Here is a 24,139-nt window from a genome sequence, read left to right on the forward strand (position 1 = left end):
ATCCCAGCACTTTGGGAGACCGAGATGGGTGGATCACGAGGTCAGGAGATTGAGACCATCCTGGGTAACACGGTGAAACCTCGTCTCTACTAAAAATACAAAAAACTAGCCGGGCGAGGTGGTGGGTGCTTGTAGTCCCAGCTACTCGGGAGGCTGAGCCAGGAGAATGGCGTAAACCCGGGAGGCGGAGCTTGCAGTGAGCTGAGATCTGGCCACTGCACTCCAGCCTGGGCGACAGAGCCAGACTCCGTCTCAAAAAAAAAAAAAAAAAAAAAGAAGTTTGTTTTTTCCTTTTTAAAGTTGAATTTACTCTCTCAGTAACTTCACCCTCCAACTTTAGGAGCCATAGTATAATTAATTACTGGTCAATCTTGGGAATATCTCATCTCTGAAGCTAGTGCTGCAAACAGCCATTTGACTGAGCAGACATTTCAAATAACTGTAAGACACTTAAGAAATGCTACCATTGACTGGGCGCTGTGGCTCACTCCTGTAATCCCAGCACTTTAGGAGGCTGAGGCAGGGGGATCACCTGAGGTCAGGAGTTTGAGACCAGCCTGTCCAACATGGCAAAACCCTATCTCTACTAAAAATACAAAAATTAGGCTGGGTGAGGTGGCACATGCCTGTAGTCCTAGCTACTCAGGAGGCTGAGGCAAGACAATCACTTGAACCCAGGAGGCAGAGGCTGCAGTGAGCTAAGATTGTGCCACCGCACAATCTCTGTTGCCTGGGCAACAGAGAAATACTTCGTCTCAAAAAAAAAAAGAGGTTTTATACCAGAAAAATAAAGTGATTTAATCCTGTTAAAAAAAAAAAAAAAAAAAGCTGGACACGGTGGCTCACACCTGTAATCCCAGCACTTTGGGAGATCAAGGCAGGTGGATCACCTGAGGTCAGGAGTTCAAGACCAGCCTGGCCAATATGGTGAAACCCCGTCTCTGCTAAAATTACAAAAATTAACCGGGCATGGTGGCAGGTGCCTGTAATCCCAGTTACTCAGGTGGCTGAGGCAAGATAATGTCTTGAACCCAGGAGGTGGAGGTTGCAGTGAGCCGAGATCGCACCATTGCACTCCAGCCTAGGGGACAAGAGTGAGACATCATCTCAAAAAAAAAAAAAAAAAGTTAAAAAAAATCCCGTTACCATTGACACCTGTTGGTTTCCTGTTTGGCTAATACCTTAATTCATATTCTTATTCATATGAATTAATTCATACGAATTAAGGTCTCCAAATGAAGGTAGAAAAAGCTATTCAATTGAGACACACACATTTTATTAAGGCTCTAAATTGAAACTCATCATTTTGGATGTACGTTCAAATTCTAAACACAACAGTCACAATGCAATGACTGTAATAAAATATAATAACCTCGTATAAAGAAACGATTGGGGACTATCATTTTTGTGATTTAATAACACAGTGAAAATCCAGGAAGAATGAATTGAGGTCCTTCTAGGAGTTGTTTATCCCTACTCATGCTTAAGATTGATGATTTCGCCGGGCGCAGTGGCTCCGGCCTGTAATCCCAGCACTTTGGGAGGCTGAGATGGGCGGATCACGAGGTCAGGAGATCGAGACCATCCTGGCTAACACAGTTAAACGCCATCTCTACTGAAAATGCAAAAAATTAGCTGGGCGTGGTGGTGGACGCCTGTAGTCCCAGCTACTCCGGAGGCTGAGGCAGGAGAACGGTGTGAACCCGGGAGGCAGAGCTTGCAGTGAGCCAAGATGGCGCCACTGCACTCCAGCCTGGGCGACAAAGTGAGACTCCATCTCAAAAAAAAAAAACCAAAAAACCCCCCAAAACACCAAAAAGATTTCGTGAAATAAAGAACATTATTTAAGAGAGAAAAAAATATTTTTGTTTTTTTTTAAAGAAATCATCACTCTCATTTGAAAGGTTTGCTTTCTTATTTCCTATAAGTACATTTTGTTTTTCTAATTCAACTGTAACCTCAGGACCACTGTACAGCACTTAGTAAACCTGTCTTTGTACATGGACTCTAGTTCTTACCAACTGCCTTCTCAAATGGAATAGAACTATAACACACAAATAAAAGGAAGATGAGCAAGCACAAGGACAAAACAGGAGGAAAATAAAGACTAGAATGTGAATCTCATTTTCAACAAGTATCAGCAAGGAAAATGAGACCCTGGTTTCATAATTAATTAAATCTGCAGAATGTCAATTCTGTTTGGTGTTAAACAGTAACCCAATGTAAACCACTGATTCTAGAACAAGATTTAAAAAAAATTAACAAATACCTGAGTGAATATAACAATATGGCTAGACCAAAATGAAAAAAAATCTCACACACAATAATCACTGCAAGAAGATCCCACAGGTTATAGAAAACATAAAGGAACTTTAATATCCAAACATTCAGGGTAAAGAATACTGGATTAATGACCCATTAAGTGTGAATCACTTCAGGTTCTTTACAGTACCAGAAAGTAAAATCTAAATTTTGCATATTGCAGAGAATGAAACCATTTAAAAAACTTTTAATTTCCTTACCTGATACTAATACCAGTATGATTTTTAGACTGAAAAACTAAGAGTAAGATTTAAACCAAAGATAGATAGGTGTTCCTGAAATGTGAATTTGTTCAGTAGTAACCTTTTCATCATGTGTACTGATACCACTTTATTCTCAAAAAGTAGTCAATGTACATTTTAAGATTTGTGCAATAAGCCAATATGCTGGCTAATAAAAACTGTTGTTACTGGAGATAGTCAAAATGAAAGAAAACTATTTAAATTATTTATGCCCAAATAATTTACCCTGCAGTCTATGAGATGTACAGGAAATAATTTTTTTTAATAGGAGAAAAATGAGGGTCCTAAAATAGAAACATAAGCCAGAAGAAATCTAAAAATAGCTTCCTGATATTTTATTGTTTTAAATATTTCATTTAAGCTGCTTTTGGTTGCATGCCCTGATCTGTAGAAGTTAACAAGGAAATAAAATTTCCAAGTATTTAAAAAATTTACTCATCTTCCATAAAGCGACTTTTAATGTATCAACACTTAAAAATACACAGTGACGGCTGGGCGCGGTGGCTCAAGCCTGTAATCCCAGCACTTTGGGAGGCCGAGACGGGCGGATCACGAAGTCAGGAGATCGAGACCATCCTGGCTAACACGGTGAAACCCCATCTCTACTAAAAAATACAAAAAACTAGCCGGGCGATGTGGCGGGCGCCTGTAGTCCCAGCTACTCGGGAGGCTGAGGCAGGAGAATGACGTAAACCCAGGAGGCAGAGCTTGCAGTGAGCTGAGATCCGGCCACAGTACTCCAGCCCCGGCGACAGAGCGAGACTCCGCCTCAAAAAAAAAAAAAAAAAAAAAAAAAAAAAAAACACAGTGACTTAATGAAATAGCACAACTGCATAGAATTGAGCTCCAGAGAATTACACACTTGAGCTGTCTTTCCTGGACTCTGGTTTACAAGGGTATCGGCTTAGAGACCAGCTTGGAGTCATCTGCCCCTACCTGGGAAATGCAGGCCAGGAAACTTAAGATTTTGCAGGCCTTTTCTGTTTCTAGGTAAAATGCAGGGAGCTCTCTGAAGGTCTTGAAAACCACTGACCATTCAAATATATATACTGGGACCTTTCCTCTCTGAGTCAAGGAAGAAGGAGGTTTGTGACCTTCACCAAAAACAAAATGAAACTTCCCATACAAGTTTTCTAAGAGACTCTGAAATACAATAGAAATTTCAAAACTAGAACAATGCCATCAAAGATTAAACCTCTTAATGCTTGGAGCCACTCCAAAATAATAAAATTGGGAACTCCAGGAAAACAGGTACCAAAAGAATCAAAATAATGATTGCACTGAGGATTCTCTTATTTGAAGGCTGTTTAAAGAGGTAGGATTTTAAGTTTTTTGTTTGTTTGTTTATCTTTTGGCCTCTGAACATTTAAAAAAATGCTTTGCCCAGCTGGTCCTTCAGGCAAAATTTGGAGGTCACAATGAACTCCAAGCCTGACACATAGATATTCTACAGTTTCACAGCTATCATTTGTACATGTTAAGTTGATTCACTCTTTTTGAGCAAATCTACCTATAAAACGGCAAATTAATATATTCCTTTACATACAACTTTGTGTCTCAAAATTCTTGAAAAACAAGAGCAGATGACTTTGTATTCAAAGACTACCAAAGTATGTATTTGATTTTCACATGCAAACAACTTAAAACCTTATAAATTTCATGTAAACTCTGCATGATACCTTGAAGGAAATGACATACAAAGTTTGCTAACTGTGCAAAATATTAAATTGCTAAAACATTTTACATAATGAAATAATACATGTAAATGTTGAAGTTGACACATGAAATTAACATGGCATAAGAACTTATCACATTTCAGATATTTTCTTTAGTAACAAGTTTTTGTTTTTATAGTTCCTGGTACACAGCAAAGTTTATCACAGAAGATAAAAATTCTTTTAAACAAATCCAACAGGGAATTCTTGAGGCACCTTCTCATATAAAACACAAGATGAATGCAATTATCAATCCATCTGAGAAAAGTTTTCAATCTAAATGAACATCATTTTTTCCATTTAAGTATATTTTACAGAACTTTAATAAGGCAAGACAAATTTGTGAAAAAAGATGTAGATACAAAAACGACATAAACTAATAATTTATATTAAAAAACCCCAAAGGGTAACAGTGGAGATGGGACAGCTCAAACAATGCCTTTTTTTTTTTAACCTAAAACAGAATTGTGCACAAGCTGAAGATGACAGAGAACTTCTAGACTCTGCACTTTTGTTTTTTTTTTTTAACATCTTTAGATTACGTTTTAAATCATATCAGGAATGCAAACTATAACTGCACACTACTTTAGTGGAAAAAAGTTCAATATTGTGCAATTTTCTGCCTCTTAATAGTTAAAAAGTGGCAGCAATCCCTGCATTTGTGTTTGAAACAAGGATCTGAGAAACTTTATCAAAAAAGGTAATGAAGGCAAAAATTGGCAGACATCCAGCATCTTGTTTCTTTTTAAAACAATGTGGATAAGTAATTTTATGATTAAAAATGAATCTTTTAAATAAATACATTGTATCTGACATTTGCACTGACTGATTTGATAAATCTTTAAGTAAACAACGGCTTTACTACACTCCCTGTAGCCTCAAGCCACTGGCTTTAGATTCTGGAGTCCTTTTTCACTGGGTTTCATACCCTGCCACTCGATACCCAGAAGGCTGACTGGGCAACATGCTGCCATTTTGCCCTTGAGGCGGTTGCACTCCATAATTTGGTCCCATCCATGGTGCAGAAGACTGTGTCTGACTGGTGGAGAATGTGAAAGAAGCAGAGGGGAGAGGAAATCCACTGATTAAAATAAAGTATTGGCAAGAACAAATAACAAATATGGGAAATGGGAAACATACTTTTTCTTAAACCCAAATAGAATAACTTACACCAGGGAAAATGAAAGCTTTTACTAAAGTTTTTTTCTCTTAAAAACAAGCATCCCTGTATGTTTAATTTGGACAGTTTACTTTTGTTAGAAATTAAAGCTAAGAAAATACCCTGAACTTATCAACATTCATCTCCTCTGAATACAGAAAAACTTAACCCCATTTTTGGAAAAGAAAACTGTCCATCTCGGCCGGGCGCGGTGGCTCAAGCCTGTAATCCCAGCACTTTGGGAGGCCGAGACGGGCGGATCACGAGGTCAGGAGATCGAGACCATCCTGGCTAACACAGTGAAACCCCGTCTCTACTAAAAATACAAAAAATTAGCCGGACGAGGTGGCGGGCGCCTGTGGTCCCAGCTACTCGGGAGGCTGAGGCAGGAGAATGGCGTGAACCCGGGAGGCGGAGCTTGCAGTGAGCTGAGATCCGGCCACTGCACTCTAGCCTGGGCGACAGAGCAAGACTCCGTCTCAAAAAAAAAAAAAAAAAAAAAAAAAAAAAAAAAAAAAAGAAAACTGTCCATCTCATCTCTGTATCTTGGCTGAACATATTTGCTGAGGAAGCCACTATCTGAAAGAGTCAGGTAGGTTCCCCACAATGAAAAAAGGACTAATATTATACTACTCAAAGAAGAAATCAAAACAATTAACAAATATAAGCTCTTAAAAATTCATAACATTACAATATTTTTTCTTTTTTGAAACAGGTTTTCATTCTGTCACCCAGGCTGGAGTACAGTGGTATGATCTCAGCTCACTGCAACCTACATCTCCCCAGGCTCAAGCGATTCTCCCACCTCAGTCTCCTGAACAGCTGGGATTATAGGCACACACCACCATGCCTGGCTAATTTTTTTTGTACTTTTTTGTAGAGACGAGATTTCGCCATGTTGCCCAGACTGATCTTAAACTCCTGGACTCAAGTGATCCACCTGCCCTGGCCTTCCAAAGTGCTAGGATTACAGGCATGAGCCACTGTGCCCAACCACAAAATTCCCACCACAAATTTTTTTTTTTTTTTTTTTTTTTTGAGACAGAGTCTTGCTCTGTTGCCCAGGCTGGAGTGTAGTGGCATGGTCTCAGCTCACTGCAACCTCCACCTCCCAGGGTGAAGTGATTCTCCTACCTCAGCCTCCCAAATAGCTCGAACCTATTGGTAGTGTGTACCACTATACCTGTCTAATTTTTGTATTTTTAGCAGAGGTGGGGTTTCACCATGTTGGCCAGGCTGGTCTCAAACTCCTAGCCTCAAGTGATCTGCCTACTTCAGCCTCCCAAAATGCTGGGATTGCAGGCATGAACCACCACGCCCGGCCCACTAAATTCCTTTTTAACTTCCCAAGTATTTTTATTTTCAGTGTGTTTTTCAGAAATGTAAGTAAAATAATGTAATTTAGGGTGTATAAGGAAACTTGCAATATAACAATGCATGAAAAAACCCTTTGCACAGAAAAAAACATAATGAATACAACAACTAGCATCAAAGTCAGTGTATATAAGAATGACTAAGTGACCATTAGTCATGTGAAAACCTTAACAACTATTAAGCTCCTATTTTCTTACTAAAAAACAATTAAGTTCTTTGAAGGCTATAGTTACGCTTTACATAAGAGGCCCTATTATCTACTAATTCTTAAAATTTCTTCCTACATAAAATATCTTTAGACATTTTCAAAGGTTAGTAAAGGAAGAGATCAGATATGCTTACTTAAATCCTTGCTGGTTCCATGCCTGGCCATACATTCCATATGCAGGAACTTGCCAACCATTAGGCATATACTGGCCAATTTGTTGTGCATTTCCATACCACTGGCCCCACTGGCCATAAGGTTGTGGATATCCAATTTGATTCTGCTATTAAATAAAATTTAGTATTACTTGAAGTTAACTGTAAATATACAATCCTAATATGCTGATACCACAAATTCTTAGCAAAAACACACAGGGCCATCATTACAATTAAAATGACAGGATAAACAAGAGTTGACAGCTAAAAAAAAAAAACAAAAAAAACTGAGGTTATACTGCTGTAACTCTACATGATACTCTGAATGGCACAGTTTTTGGAAGGCATCAGTTGATACCCTAGTAATAAATGTTAAACTTAGTAGAATGTCTAAGTGTTTGGTATACTATCCACATGATTGTTTCCTTTAGATAGGGAAGATGTGATTAGTTATTTCTATATTCAGCTTACTTAAGAAACATATATAGTTTAGGATTTGCTTACTCCCATCTCTGTGCTCCGTTTACAGTTTCCTCATAGAAATCTTTGTGGAATCAAGTCTGAACCACTAAAGCTGCCTGGAAAAAAAAAAAAGGCAGCAAAATCTGGAAGAAAAATGCCAAGGCCCTAACTATATTTACAGCTTTATTTTTGTTTCAGTTGAGTCAAGCATGCTTGTGAGTTCTCCAAATAGTATGTGAATAAATCTACCAAGTATTAAAAAAAGATTTAATACCCTTTTAGGTTTCTCGGAGCATTTTAAAATCCACTCTGTGAGCATGAGTCAACTGAGGCGGTCACATTCATCATGTCACCACTGCAATCCATGAAACACCATTCTGGAACTATAATACATGTAGGAAAAGCCCTTACATACTATCATTTTAGCTAGAAACTTATTAACAAGGATTATCAACAATCTTCACTTTAAAATAACATTATTAGCCCAACAATTACTTCTCAAAGTTAAGAACCCTCTCACCTGTTGCACGGGATTTATCATATCAAGAGTTTCTTTGCCCCAATAGCATTTCACAACATGACCTTCAATGGTAGTACCATTAACAGAAACAATTGCATGTGCTGCACTTTCATGGGAATTGAACCTATTGAAAACAATATTAAGAATCACCAATACAAATTCTTTTAAATATTTATGAATAAAACGATTTTTTAAAAATCAAGGTGAGTCTGAGGTAAAAGTTTGCATAACATGGTGTATTTTCTTTGCTATTTTTTTCAAAGATCTTGTAGTTCTGGGGAAACCCGTGTTAATTGAGAATGTGTGTTTCACTGGCCTTGTGTTAGGGAGGGGGCTATAAAATCACAGAGGCAAATATGGTAGATGCTAGAGAAATGTCAAATTTTTTTTTTTTTTTTTTGAGATGGAGTCTGGCTCTGTTGCCCATGCTGGAGTGCAGTGATTATGATCTCAGCTCACTGCAACCTCCACCTCCTGGGTTCAAATGATTCTCCTGCCTCAGCCTCCCGAGTAGCTGTGATTACAGGCATGTGCCACCACGCCCGGCTAATTTTTGTATTTTTAGTAGAGAAGGGGTTTCACTATGTTGGCCAGGCTGGTCTCAAACTCATGACGGTGATCCACCCGTCTCGGCCTCCCAAAGTGCTGGGAATACAGGCAAGAGCCACCGCACCTGGCCGAAATTTCAACTTCTTTATAACCAAGGTAAATTTTTAAGAAAACAAGGTAAATATCCAAAAAATATTTTGGAGGAAAAAGTTTATTTTTTATTTTTATTTATTTTCTGGTTTTCCAGTTACATTACCAAGAAAAAAGCTTTTTTTAAAAAAACCATCCCTACCGAACAAACGAATATCCTTTATCTGGAAAGACTCGAATTTCCATTATTTGTCCAAATGGTGAAAAAGTCTGACGCATTAGTTGTTCTGTTAGACAAAAAAACAAAAACAAATCACACTAAGTTATATAAAAATCCTACAAATATTAAGCTTTGCACTTTAAAAATTAATGCCACACAGGGAAGGCTCCCATACCTGTTAGCCCAGAAGTAACACCTCCACAGTATACAGTACAGTTGCTTGGACTAGACTGATTTACAACCTCATCATATGATAGCTGTTTGGTATTTGCTGGTGAGAGAAAAGGTTTATGTCTTTAATTCATTAAATAAAATGTACAGAAAGAGAAAAGCAGTATTCACTACACTACTGTAAAGGTAACATTAACCTTGATCAAAATGCTTATATTATACATATTATACTTCGGGATTAAACCTCCCCCACGGATGTCTAAAAAATTACCCAGTATTTTCTACTTAATAGGAGACTTGACATTAGAAATAATATCATTTATAATTACAAAAATGAAAACTAAGTACATTTTTGAACAGTAGTCTTGATTTGCTTCTCATCTATTTTTGCAATAAGTCTCCGGGAACAGCTCTAACATTTAAAATCTAGTGTATTTTTCTCCAAAATTCCACATTTCCTTTTCTTCTCCAATACACCTACACTCATATGTACTCTTTGGAGCGGGAGGCTTTCGGGTTGCCCAGTTAGTTCTGATTTGTCTTCCACCAAGCCACTGGCCACCCATCTGTTGAATGGCGTTTTCAGCATCCTGTTCCGCACATTAGAAACAATAAAGAAGTCACTATTAGTTGATGTTAAACAACTTTTAGCAGTAGAGAAAACTTGGTGCTTTTCACAAATGTTTAAGTGAAAATGCTTTACAAAATACACAATATATGATAACTTTCCTAAAATGCAATGGTGCTTTTCATATTTTTAAATTATTTATTTTATTTACTTTTTGAGATGGAGTCTCACTCTCTCACCCAAGCTGATCTTGGCTCACTGCAACCTCTGCCAACTGGGTTCAAGTGATTCTCCTGCCTCAGCCTCCTGAGTAGCTGGGATTACAGGCGTCCGCCACCATGCCTGGCTAATTTTTGTATTTGTAGTAGAGATGGGGTTTTGCCATATTGGCCAGGCTGGTCTTCAACTACTTTTTTTTTTTTTTAAAGTCTCGCTCTGTGGCCAAGGCTGGAGGGCAGTGGTGCAATCTCAGCTTACTACAAGCTCCACCTCCTGGGTTCATGCCATTCTCCTGTCTCAGTCTCCCAAGTAGCTGGGACTACAGGCGCTCGCCACCACGCCCAGCTAATTTTTTGTATTTTTAGTAGAGATGGGGTTTCACCGTGTTAGCCAGGATGGTCTCGATCTCCTGACCTCGTGATCCTCCCACCTTGGCCTCCCAAAGTGCTGGGATTACAGGAGTGAGCCACTGCGCCCGGCCCTGGTCTTGAACTTCTGATCTCAAGTGATCCGTCCACCTCAGCTTCCCAAAGTGCTAGGATTATAGGCCAGCGTGCCCAACCCAATGGTGCTTTTAAATTATTTTTCTCTTATTTGAATATTAAACTTTGGGAACATTAATCATCTGAAAAGGTCCTGAGTCCAAAAGCCCTAATGAGGTAGACATCATAAAGTTCATGCAACTCAGACTATCATAGAAGAAAATCTTACTTTAAACAATCTAACAAGCTTGTTAACAATATTTGGTTTCTCACTCATCCAACAAATAAATATTGAACAGTTATGTTCCAGGCACGCAGTTAAGAGCTAGGGACACACTGGGAAACAAGCATACATGGTCTCTTACATTCTTTTGTGGGGAACAAATAAAGCAATTACAAATTGTGGTAAGACCTATGACAGAAACAAAAGGCTGAGATACGAGAATATGGGCACAAGAATCTACTACAGACAGCATAAATAAGAAAGGTCTTTCTGAAATGACATTTAAATTGAGCCTGAGAGCAATAGGAGATAGCCAAGTCAAAACAATGGAGAAGAAAGCTCCAGTGGAGAGAAAACTATTGCAAAGTGTGTTAAGGCATGAAAGAGTTTGGTATGCATCTGAAAGAAGCATGTGAAAGACTAGTTTCAGTGGAATCTAGTGAGCAAAAAAGAATGTCAGAGAATGAAACTGAAAGATTTTAAGCAAGGAATCATCATGACCTATGTTTTAAGAAGGCCATTCTTAGTGCTAAGAGGAGAATGGCTTCGGGTAATGGATAGTAAGGGGATAAAGATACTTTACGAAACTTGTGCAATATTCTAGATTTTTAAAAAGTGTTGGTGGCCAGGAGCATTGCAGTAACAGTGAATGTAACCTAAACTCAGGGCCAAAATAATGGGGGCTGGAGGGGACACCACAAGCAAAAGGAGAGAAATCGAAGGTAACTCTTAGGTTCCTCTAGAGAAATTGGAAAGACAGCATTTATTGAAATGGGGAGAAAGACTAGTAAAGAAAAGGGGAACAGGTCTGAGGAAGAATCAAAAAGCTCCATTAAGAAAAAACTTTGAGATGCCTGTGAGACATATAAATGACCATGTGTGAGTAAGTGTGGAACATAGGGAAGTAGACTGAAGACACAAAATTCATGCAGACTAGAGAAGGAGCCTAGGACAGAGCCCTGAAAAACAGCAAAACTTGAAAAATGGGTAAAGGAATAATCACTAGCTAAGGTGACTAGGGAAGAGTAGCCAGTGATGAAGGAAGAAACCACAAACGTGTACGGTCAAGGGAGCCAAGAAAACAGAGGTTAAGAGGTGACCTTGAAAATACAGTAGCATTGGTAGAAAGTGAGAGTGAAACCAGCTTAGAGTAGACTAAAAAGTAAATGGGGTATAACTTTTGTGTGCACACATCAAAGGTAAGTTTAACCTACTACTGAAGGAACAGGCAAATTCAAGGCCCTTCTTGAGATACGAAAAGGAAACGCTTTAAAAAAAAAATTAAACAGGGTCTTATTCTGTCATCCAGGCATGATCATAGCTTACTGTAGCCTTGAACTCCTTGGGCTCAAGTGATACTCCCACCTCAGTCTCCTAGTAGCTAGGACTATAAGCATGCACCGACACGGCTGGCTATTTTTTTTTACTATGGTAAGAACGGCCTTTACTGGCTGCAACAGGCAATGGGAGGGGATTCGGTGTCCACATACTAGGTTACCAGGCATTTTTTTTTTTTTTTAATTTAATGGAGACAGGGTATTGCTATGTTGCCCAGGCTGGTTGGTCTCTAACTCCTGGGATCAAGCAGTCCTCCTGCCTTGGCCTCCCAAAGTTCTGTTATTATAGGCATGAGCCACTGTGCCTGGCAGGAAATGTACATTCTTAACAAGAAACAATTATCATACTAACCTGTCTGAACTCCATGAGATGCTTAACTAACGTTATGTGTTGAATTGTGTCCCTCAAAATGATATGAAGTCCTACACCCTGGTATCTGTGAAATGTGGCCTTATTTGGAAACAGGGTCTTTGCAGAAGTAATTAAGATGAGGTTATATTGGATTAAGGTAGGCCCAAATCCAAGTCCTTACAAAAAGTAAAGATTAGACTGGGCACAGTGGCTCACATCTATAATCCCAGCACTTTGGGAGGCTGAGGCAGGTGGATCACTTGAGCCCAGGAGTTCAAGACCAGCCTGGACAACATGACGAAATCCTGTCTCTACAAAAAATAGAAAAATTAGCTGGGCATGGTGGTGCACACCTGCAGTCCCAGCTACTTAGGAGGTTGAGATGGGAAGATCACCTAAGCCTGGGAGGTTGAGGCTGCAGTGAGTTGTGATTATGCCACCACACTCCAGCCTGGGTGACAGACAGAGTGAGGCCCTGTCTCAAAAGAAAAAAAAAAAAAAAGGTATTATATGGATACACAAAGAGAGAAGATGGTCATGTGAAGATGAAGGCAGAGATTGGAGTTATACAGCTACAAGCCAACGAATGCCAAGGATTACCAGCAACCACCAGAAGCTTGGGAGAAGCAACAAAGGATTCTTCCACAGAGCCTTCAAGAGAGCATGGACATGCTGACACCTTAATTGTGAATTTCATGCCTCCAAAACATTGAGAAAATAAATTTGCGTCGCTTTAAGTCATCCAGTTTATGATACTTTGATACAGCTCCTCAGGAAAAAAATAAAACTTACTCACTCAAAAAAGTGGAGAAAAAACATAGATGTATCTATGTTGGTGGTTGTGAATGGGAGATAAAGGGGAAGCATATGCAAACAACTCTTGAGAATTACAGCCGAGAAATGGGGATATAGGTAGGGAAGGGATGTGAGGATAAACAGTGGTTTTGATTAAGAGATCCTAGATGGCCGGGAACGGTGCCTCATGCCTATAACTCCACCACTTTGGGAGGCCGAGGTGGGGGTACTGGTGGAAGCCAGGAGTTCGAGGACAGCCCGGGCAACAAAGGGAGACTGTTACTACAAAAAAAAATTTTTTTTTTTTTTGAGACGGAGTCTCGCTCTGTCGCCCAGGCTGGAGTGCTGTGGCGTAATCTCGGCTCACTGCAACCTCTGCCTCCTGGGTTCAAGCGATTCTCCTGCCTCAGCCTCCCAAGCAGCTGGGATTACAGGTGCATGCCAACATGCCTGGCTAATTTTTCTATTTTTAGTAGAGATGGGGTTTCACCATGTTGGTCAGGCTGGTCTTGAACTCCTGATCTCATGAGTTGCTCACCTTGGACTCCCAAAGTGCTGGGATTACAGGTGTAAGCCACTGCACCAGGCCTTTTTTTAGCTGGGCATGGTGGTGTACACCTGTGTTCCCAGCTACTCTGGAGGCTGAGGCAGGAGGATGGCTTGCGCCCAGGAGTTCAAAGATGCAGTGAGCTATGATCACACCACTGCACTCCAGCGTGAGTGACAGAGTGAGACCCTGTCCAAAAAAAAAAAAAGAGAGAGAGAGATCCTAGGTGTTTTTTGGTTGATGAGAATGATCCAGTAGAGAAGGAATAGAGTGATGACACAGGATAATAGTAATAACAAGAACAGCACATATTATGATTCCATTTATAGGAAATGTTGAGATCAGGGAAATCTAGAGACAGAAAGTAGATTGACAATTGTTCAGGGCTGGCAGGAGGGGCATGAAAGGAAAAGGATAGTGACTGCTAATGAGTCATGTAGCTTCTTTTTGGGGTGGTAAAAATATTCTAAAATTTATTTTGGTGATAGTTGCACAATTCTGTGAATTACCTAGAAACCACTGAATTGTATATTTAAAAAAAATATATATATATATTTTTTGAGACAGGGTCTCTGTTGCCCAGGCTGGAGTGCAGTGGCGCAATCTCAGCTCACTGGATCCTCAACTTCCTGGGGTCAGGTGATCCCCCACCTATGCTTCTCAAGTAACTGGGATTATAGGTGTGCACCACCATGTCTGGCTCATTTTTTGTAGAGAAGGGGTTTTGCCATTTTGCCTAGGCTGCTCTCAAACTCTTGGGCTCAAGTAATCTGCCCGCCTTAGTCTCCCAAAGTACTGGCATTACAGGTGTGAGCCACTGCACCCGACCACACTGTATACTTGAATTATATCTCAATAAAGCTGCTGTTTAAAAAAAAAAAATGAGGCAGTGGCAGCTCAAAGTCCTTGAAAAGGCAAGAGAGGTGGGGACACAATCATAAGTGATTTTGCCTTTGACAGCAAGGGCCTTTCCTGTACTATAATAGGAGGAAGAATGGGAAGGTGGACGAATTTTATGTAAATTTGGTGGTTGAAAGATGAGAAACATATGTTTGCCAAGACAGTACCCTGTACTCATCTAAAGTGTGTGACCATTAAATTAGGAGCAAAACCACTTGAACTCAAGTTTTTTTCCAGCAACATTCAGTTATTTTGGGGTAGGCAGAGAAGCTAAGCTCAATCAGTATTGTGGTTTTTCTAGCACGTAGAACACAGGATGAGAGGCTGAGGGTAACTGCAATCAGGGCTGTAGCACTGCATAACACAGCCAAGCACATATCACAAATTTTACATAAGTTGAAATTTATAGAAGATTTTATAGAAGATTATATTATTTGCTCAAAGTTATAAACATCTGTTTTAAAATGGTTGTCAGAATTTGTATACACAGGTATCAATAGACACCCTTTGCTATTTGACTCTAGTTCATACAACATACACATTCAATAGTGATTTTTATATAGCAGAACCCTATAGTCCACAATCTTGAAAATGTGAAAAACGAGTTCCTAGCCCACCAAACCCCCAATTTATTTCCCTAAGTTGCACTAAAACATCCTAAAACCTATGAATCAATCCTCTAAGGAACTCAAATTAATCATGGCTATTAATCTATTATAGAAGGTATTTTTCTACCTTTCTAAAATATTATGCTATGATTAATAGTAAAATTTTCAGAACCAAATAAATTCTCTTAATTTTTATTTTCTCATCCTACAGGAAAAAAAAAAAAATCTTTGGTAGATGGGACATGTACATGATTGACCTTGTATTGTTTTCACCTCTCAATATACTTTACCATTTTCAACTGTTCTTTTTTTTCTTGAGACAGGGTCTCACTTTGTCACCCAGGCTGGAGTGCAGTGGCTTCATCACGACTCACTGCAGCTTTGACCTCCTGGGTTTAAGTGATCCTCCCGCCTCAGCCCCGCAAGTAGCTGGGACTACAGGCATGCGTCGCCATGCCCGGCTAATTTTTTGTAGAGATGGGGTTTCGCCATGTTGTCCAGGTTGGTCTTTTGAACTCCTGACCTCAAGTGATCCACCCACCTTGGCCTCCCAAAGTGCTGGGATTATAGGCGTGAGCCACTGGGCTCGGCGGAATTTTCGGAATTTCCGGAAAAAAAAATGATAATAAATAAATTAAATTAAGTAAAATAAAAAAATACATATATTTTGTAGAGATAGGGTCTCACTATATTGCCAGGGTTTATCTCAAACTCCTCAGCCTCCCAAAGTGCTGAGGTTATAGGCATAAACCACTATACCCGGGTAATATATAATTTTTTAAAAAGTTCCTACCCATCACAGTATTTTATTTTATTTACTTATTTTTTGAGACAGGGTCTCACTCTGTCACCCAGGCTGTGCTGTGGCATGATCTCAGCTCACTGCAACCTCTGCCTCCTGGGTTCAAGTGATCCTCCTGCCTCAGCTTCCTGAGTAGCTAGGACTACAGGCGCCCGCTACCACACCCGGATAATTTTTGTATTTTTAGTAGAGGCAGAGTTTCACCATATTGACCGGCTGGTCTCAAAGTCCTGACCTCAGGTGATCCACCCACCTCAGTCTCCCAAAGTGCTGGGATTACAGGTGTGAGCCACCGCGCCCGGCCTCCTCACAGTATTTTATTAGCTACTTCTAAACTACCATGGGAATATAAACTAGGGAGATAATGAATTAAATCCATAAATGAGATTTTCAACATCTACCTTTGGCTGATAGTTTAAACAACTTTACTTTCTACATTCTGAAAACATCAGTACTCTGCATGCCAGCACTCATGTGCCAACAAATGTTAAATAGACAAAACAGAAGAAGATATTTTCTAGTGAGGGTTTATTTTAATTATCAGTAAAATAAACAACAGATTTAAAAAGATTAATAATTAAAACTGAGCATTTCCATTCTTTACTCTTTAAGCATTGTCCATGCACTTCTGATTGAGCTCACCCATTTGTTGAAAAAGGAGACAAAGCCATATCCCTTAGACTTTCCTGTTGCCATGTCTTTTACCACTCGGGCATCTCTGAAATCAGAAACAATCAGAAGTTTAGGTTTGCAAACTGTCCTCTGGATATCAAATGAGAATTTCACACACATCTCATTCTCATGTTTCGCCTTCATTAAAGTGAACCTTTAATGCAAATTCACCTTTTATTCTACAAAATTTATCATGTATTAGGAAATGAGGCTTAATTTTATAGACATGCAAATCAATAACTTAAGTATATATGTATATTTATATTGTACAGAAATTGCCTCTCTCTTCAAAACACTTTTTAAACTTTTAAATATTAAGCATGGTGAAAGTAGCTACTCACATGAACTACTGAACCACTTATAAAGTTCACAGGACATTAGATGAATGGCTTTCTTTAACCATGCAATTTATAACTTATTTGACACTATATTCTACCTAATCATTAAAAAAAAAAAAAAAAAACTGGAAACCAAAAGAATGAAAAAGTTGTATATTCCCTAAACTAAACTATTTCATTTTTTCAGATCAATTTATACCCCCCTTTTTGTCTAAATTCTGAGAACTTGACATTTTCAGAAATGTTAAATCATTGAAGAAAAATACTACACACACACACGTTTTAAGCTAGACAAGAAAAGATTTTACACTGAATTTTAAAATAGCATTCATATAAAATTGATTGGAACTACAAGATATAAAAGCAAAATTTTAAAAAGTCAGAAAGTAAAAAAGCACGCCAACATTTATCCACTGTGAACCGTAGCTTGTAGTTAGCCAGGGCAATTCTGTCCATTCTTCAGAGACACTCTGCAAAATAACCAGAGCCCTATTATTTGAGATTGAGTAAAAACCCAGCCATGATAGCTAAAACTCCATACCTCAAAAAATTGGACTCAAATTGTGCTTCACAGGCAATCTGCTTTTAAGTTAGTCAGGTATGTCACAATGCTTGCTCTCTCAGGACACATGAACAAAACAGGCACTTTTATAACAAAAACCCAAGTCAGAAAGCCATGCAATGTAATTTTCTATTGAAGTATACATAAGCATATTTTAGATCAATCTGAGTGATTTATTAAGTGTTCAGGGTCAAAATGACAAAGATGTGGTGGTGAAAAGGGAAAACTAATGTAAGTCAATGCTCAATAAGTAAAAATACTTAATAAATTATCTGTATGGTATGCATGCATTTAATTTGGTAGCTGACTCTCTTCTACACTGTAATTTGTTAGTCTACCCTTAAACTCAAGGAACAGGAAAGTTTATAGGCTGTATATAAGGGAAAGCACCATATTTTTTATACTAAATGCTTTTACAGACCACTGTTTATTACACATCTATAAATCAAGCACTGATATTTGCACTTTTTAGAGAATATCATGAGAACCCTTCAACATATAGTTATCAACTTATCTCCTTTAACAACAAAAAATCAGGAAAATATGCTACTGACTGCCAAAAGATTCCTTTAAATGTAGGAAAGCTAACTCCTTATATAGCCTAAAACTCAAACATTATACATTATCTCAATTGAAAATCATGAAACTTAAAGGTCTTACCAAGAAAAAAAAAAGCATACACCAATAATCATGGGACCATAAGAAAATCTACACACTAAAAATGTGATACAGAAATATATTTAAGAGAAAAAATTATAACCCATGATTTGTAAATCATGAAATTGCTAAAATTTGAAGGTCACTTAACTTAAACTCACCAACTGTTAAACAATCTTTGCCTAATTCCAAACTAAAATTCCCATGTTTTCAAAAAACTACCTCAATCAAAATCAAAGCATTTAATAAAATAGCTACTTAATCTGTTCACAATGTCAGAAAATTTTTTCTTGTTAAAGTTTCAGAAAATGTTTACCTTGAAAAATATTCAACTCATATTTATTTCTCTCTGAAAAGATTCTCTAGAGAAGCAGCAACAAAGATCTAGATCAGGCTTCTTTATCCTTTTATGGTCCTGTGACTACTCTGACAATAGGATAAAATTTACAAAGATTTTCCACACCAAAATGAAAACACAAAATTTTGCATAGAGATTTAGAGCCCTTGAGAGGCCAAAGGCTAAGACTGTCTAAGTCCAGATATTCAAAAGCAAGCTAATTATTATTAAAACTCTAAGATATTATTAGGAGGGATAATCAAGAAATGAAAGCTGTAGTTATTTTCCTCATCAGGTCTCACAAAGAAAAATTTCATCTGAAAGAAGTCCATTTATAAGCCCTAATTCTGTGACCACCTTTAAAGCTGGTAATCCCCTGGTCACATGCACTGTCATCCCCTAATCAACAAACTGTAACACTTCAAATGAAAGCTCCCAAAACTAATCACCAATACTACTGGCATTTACTTTCCATTCTCCTCATCTTATCTCTGCTGTTGGTCTATTTAAACCAAACCACAGCTAGCATTGCCTTTTTACTATTCTTCTAGGTGGAAAATAATAAAGCAACTGGAAATCCTGAAGAAGTTTTCTAAACTATTTACTCTAAAGTACTATAAACAACTTGTTATTCTTACTCTAATATGGCATGCTTTTCAAAATTTTAAAGTTCTTCTATGATTAATGCTATCTTAAGTAAGTATTTATTCATAAGGGCCTAAGTAAGGTATTTATTCATAAGGGCCTAAAATGTATGATTAATAACAAGTGCAAGCAAGGCAGTGCTTCATAAAATATTATTAAGGCACTATTATTGCTAGCAGTTTTTTTAAAAGGGTATAAATATCTAGGAAATAATATTCAACAACTGCTTTTTAAGTTGAATTGTTAAGGTTTCTTTTTGTTAAAATATATTAACACAAAATGCATGGTATCATAGAAGTGCCCAACAGATCTAAATTCCTTAGTTACAGCACAATTTTACTAAAGACTGTCACCAAGCTAGCTTGATACCTATATAATAAACTATAAAATGTACAATGGCAAATTTGTCTCTTAAGAGCTATGCTAATTGAAAAAGGATTTTAAGATAATTGAAAACCAAAGGTTTATTCATCAATGGGAAAACAATCTTTGGCTGTTAACTTCTTGAATGATCTCTAAACAATGTAATACATTATATTCAAGTGATAAAATTAATGTTTTATCACTCTTATCAAAATTCACAATTATTTTCAAGTTATGTCTACATATAATTGTTTCTAATTAAAAGGATTTTATTTATCTTCTGTTACTTACGATATTCTTCCAAATGGTGCAAAAGCAGCTTTTATATCTTCAGTTGTAATTTCTGGACTGAGATCACCAACAAAGACATGGAAATGATCTTATAAGGGGAAGGAAGGGGAAGTGAAAAGAAAAATAGAACTTTAGAATTTAAAAAGTACTAAAATCTATCCAATAAAATATTCTTAAAATGATTATGACTTATGATAAAGTATAAATAAAACACTATCCTATATCTATACAAATCCTATCAATTTTAAACAATGAATCAAGGTAACAATATAGGAAAAATTCTCCTGAAACGACTGTGATACATCTAACTGTAAAGTGACATTTATATTTCTATTTACAGTCAATTATTATACTGGTCTAAGAAAATAAACTAATAATATACAAGTTTCAGTTCTGCAAAAAAATTTAATGACTTAGTTACCATTCTAATAATAATTATTTACTTTTATTCAGTTTACCACTATATTAAGGCTTTACAAATTAAAATAAAATAGTGGTACTGTGAATTATGTAGACTAGATTTGCCTCAGTTAACACAATTTACTGAAGCTAGCTACATGATATACACTTGGTTTAACCATATTTTGTGAAGAACAATCAAAGAAATACCTTGCATTGCAACAGTTTGATGTTAAAGTATTTGACAGTTTTCTCAAAAGCCAACAGTTTTGGTTGCCCAGACATTACACCATTCAGTTTATGTGAATCCATGTGCAAGTGAACTAAGACTGAAGGCAACAGAATGAAAACAGTAATCCCTTCACTTTATATCAGAACCATTAAAAAAGCATTGGAGAGAAATAACCATCCCATATCTGAAGTTTTTAAGAAAGACAATTATCAAAAAAAGAAACACTTTAAAAATGCGAAATTGTTGGACCAACACTTTAAAATGAACATATACATCAATTTGACAAAGCATATTTGGAAAGAAAAATTACCCATATTTGACAGGCCTTAAACAACATTTTGGATTGCTCTTTGGGAAACAAAATTTGAGGAGCAACTCAAGCATTTGGAAGATCTGGGTATGAAGCCCAGATGGTGACCTCAAGAAAGGAGGGTATATTTTGCCCCTTAGTTGGTGAAAGTAGTTCTAAGGCATCAGCTGCTACCAAAGGGATCAGAAAGCTTGAACTAGCACCAAAGTAGCAGACAAGCTATACTTGATCAATACCGAGAAAGGAGAAAAATACTGCTAGAGAGACAAATAGAAATAATATCTCCTCCCACCCCCCCTCCCCCAAATATCAAACAAAAAAACCTCAGGTGGTTAGTGAATACCCTTTCAAGAGATTTCATTTTATGTTTAAGAAGATACAATTACCTTGTGAACGCTGTGTGCTGACAACGGTACTACCTGATGACAAAGATTAGATTTGTTCTTAAATTTATTAACACAAACACATTCAATCATATCTTAGGATAACGATCAAAACATTACTGCAAACATGTATGATGTTTATAGGCTTTACAATAAAACTACTGGGTATAATAAAAACAAATGTTCAAAGAGCATAAAATATACTTACTGCTTGTATCTTTCTTTTGACTGCTGGGGGTTGTTGCCCAATTCACTTTGACTTCCTAAAAAAAATTTCTACATTTATACTTCACAAAAATAAAACCCAAAATCACATTTACGTCTATAAAAAGATAGGAAGATATCTGTTTAAGATGAAACACTGAAGGAGATACCAGCTCTGGTCAAGTTTCAATACTTAATCTTCTGACCTACATTTAGGGAAATAATGTTGACAAATCCTAATCTTTATATGTCTATTAACATTCAATTAACCTTTCTTACCTAAAGTACACATATTTTTTTCCCTTTCATTCTTTTCCATTAGCATCCAAGCTTGAGTTATTCAGCAAATATTTTGGTATTTACCATGTACAAGCCACCATGGAAAACACTAATATAGGCTGCTGGCTCATGCCTGTAATCTCAGCACTTTGGGAGACCAAGACAGGTGGATCACCTGAGGTCAGGAGTTCAAGACCAACCTGGCCATCATAGTGAAACCCTATCTCTACAAAAATACAAAAATTAGCTGGGCATGATGGTGGGTGCCTGTAATCTCAGCTACCCAGGAGGAGGCTAAAGCAGAACTGCTTGAACCCAGGAGGCGGAGGTTGCAGTGAACAAAGATTGTGCCACTGCACTCCAGCCTGGGTGACAGAGCAAGATTCCATCTCAAAAAAAAGCCAGGCACAGTAGCTTATGCCACCGTGAGGCCGAGATAGGCAGATCATGCGGTCAGGCGATTAAGACCATCTTGGCCAACAAGATGAAACCCTGTCTCTACTAAAAATGCAAAAAATTAGCTGGGCGTGGTGGCAGGTGCCTGTAGTCCCAGCCATTCGGGAGGCCAAGGCAGAATGGCGTGAACCCAGGAGGCAGAGCTTGCAGTGAGCCGAAATCGTGCCACTGCACTCCAGCCTAGGCAACAGAGTGAGACTCTCCCTCAAAAAAAAAAAAAAAAAAAAAAAAAAAAAGAAAACACTAACATAAACACAGGCCTCTGGCCTCTAAAAGCTTTATCTCACCTTTTTAATATTATATGTGAATAACTGACCTTTTGCTATAAAGTGTTTAATGTCTCAGCCAGGCGCAATGGCTCACACCTGTAATCCCAACATTTTGGGAGGCCAAGGCAGGCAGATCACCTGAGGTCAGCAGTTTGAGACCAGTCTGGCTAACATGGTGAAACCCCGCTTCTATTAAAAATACAAAAAATTAGCCAGGTGTGTTGGTGCGCGCCTGTAATCCCAACTACTAGGGAGGCTGAGGCAGGAGAATCACTTGAACCTGGGAGGCAAAGGTTGCAGTGAGCTGAGATTGTGCCACTGCACTCCAGATTGGGCAACAAGGGCAAACTTCCGTTTCAAAAAAAAAAAAAGGTGTTTACTGTTTCCAAAAAGTAAACAAAATCATATGTAACTTAAATTTTGTCAGTGCAAGTCACCTTCTTTAATTACGACAGCTTACCTTACCCATTATCTTCCGTCCATTCATAGCAGCTAATGCTGCGGCTGCATGACGATGCTCATGAAACTCCACAAAACAATAGGGATCATTTCCAGCTGTCTGTGGGAGAAGAAACACAAAAGCCAATTTTAAGCTTTATTCACCCATTACCTTAAAATTATGTAAAGAAAAAAAAAATCTTAAACCAAGTTTTATACATCTAAGTTATCAGGCCATGGAGAATGAATGGTCCATTCCACAAGTAAATTTTAGATTTAAAAAGTAGGCCAGGTGAGGTGGCTCACGCCTGTAATTCTAGCACTTTGGGAGGCCAAGGCAGGCAGATCATGAGGTCAGCAGTTTGAGACCACCCTGGCCAACATGGTGAAACCCCATCTCTACCAAAAAAAAAAATACAAAAATTAGCCAGGCGTGGTGGCAGGCTTCTGTAATCCCACCTACTTGGGAGGCTGAGGCAGGAGAATTGCTTGAACCCAGGAGGTGGAGGTTGCAGTGAGCGGAGACCACACCATTGCACTCCAGCCTGGGCAACAGAGCAAGACTCCATCTCAAAAAAACAAAACAAAACAAAACAAACAGTAAACAGCCAGGCCTGGTGGAGAGCTCCTGTAGTCCCAGCTACTTTAGGAGGCTGAGGTGGGAGGAATGCTTGAGCCCAGGAGTTTGAATCCAGCCTGGGCAACACAGCAAGATCCTGTCTCTAAAATAATTAAAAAGCAAAAAAAAAAAAAAAAAAGCAAACACTTAAAATCACACTGCTTTTATACGTAGCTATTTTCTTCAACAGTACTATAATTAAATTATAGTACTATAATTTAATATTAATGACTAGGTATCCTAACTGGACATATAGCTATAAATACCCCATCATCATAAAACCATTTGTTCAAGCTACACAGATTAAGTTTGACTGAACTCCTAGGTTCTGAAGTCTCGCTTCAGCTTTTTATGATTTTCTATCCCCTCCCTGTTACATGTTACTTTCTACTGCTACAAATGTACATAGCTCCTTGCTGCTACTAGCCTGCTGAGCAGCAGAAAATCTTAGCCAGCCTTCTTAAACCTGTTTTAAAATACAGGTAAATAGGCTCTGAAAACTGAAGAGATTCTCTGGTAAGTAAAATTTTAGAATAGGTTTTAGAACATGAACTTTCTGACATCAATTTTTTGCTTGTTCAAAAGTCTTTAAAAAATTATCTTCCTAGCCAGGCATGATGGCTCACACCTGTAATCCCAGCACTTTAGGAGGCCAAGGTGGGTGGATC

General features: G+C 38.1%; 1 protein-coding gene across 14 annotated transcripts in view; it reads right to left on the reverse strand.

Moving 5' to 3' along the window:
* Positions 1 to 3,913: 3,913 nt before the first annotated feature.
* Positions 3,914 to 24,139, reverse strand: part of TIA1 (TIA1 cytotoxic granule associated RNA binding protein) — a 35,907-nt gene continuing 15,681 nt past the window's right edge. The window contains exons 3-14 of one of the 14 annotated variants that reach the window (XM_030920960.1): positions 22,875 to 22,973; positions 21,415 to 21,469; positions 21,210 to 21,242; positions 20,492 to 20,610; positions 19,883 to 19,970; positions 16,660 to 16,735; positions 9,666 to 9,774; positions 9,189 to 9,284; positions 8,996 to 9,080; positions 8,155 to 8,278; positions 7,155 to 7,300; positions 3,914 to 5,318 (exon numbers count right to left, since the gene is read on the reverse strand). In XM_030920960.1, the coding sequence (XP_030776820.1) occupies positions 5,192 to 5,318; positions 7,155 to 7,300; positions 8,155 to 8,278; positions 8,996 to 9,080; positions 9,189 to 9,284; positions 9,666 to 9,774; positions 16,660 to 16,735; positions 19,883 to 19,970; positions 20,492 to 20,498 (858 nt within the window). In that variant the 5' untranslated portion in view covers positions 20,499 to 20,610; positions 21,210 to 21,242; positions 21,415 to 21,469; positions 22,875 to 22,973 and the 3' untranslated portion in view covers positions 3,914 to 5,191. Of the gene's footprint in view, positions 5,319 to 7,154; positions 7,301 to 8,154; positions 8,279 to 8,995; positions 9,081 to 9,188; positions 9,285 to 9,532; positions 9,775 to 16,530; positions 19,741 to 19,882; positions 19,971 to 20,491; positions 20,611 to 21,209; positions 21,243 to 21,414; positions 21,470 to 22,874; positions 22,980 to 24,139 lie in introns of those variants that run through there. The other 13 variants (XM_030920961.1, XM_010361893.2, XM_010361892.2 and 10 more) reach the window with 13 other exon arrangements.

This window comes from Rhinopithecus roxellana, chromosome 17, assembly GCF_007565055.1.
Source record: "Rhinopithecus roxellana isolate Shanxi Qingling chromosome 17, ASM756505v1, whole genome shotgun sequence".
Classification (NCBI taxonomy): Eukaryota; Metazoa; Chordata; class Mammalia; order Primates; family Cercopithecidae; genus Rhinopithecus; species Rhinopithecus roxellana.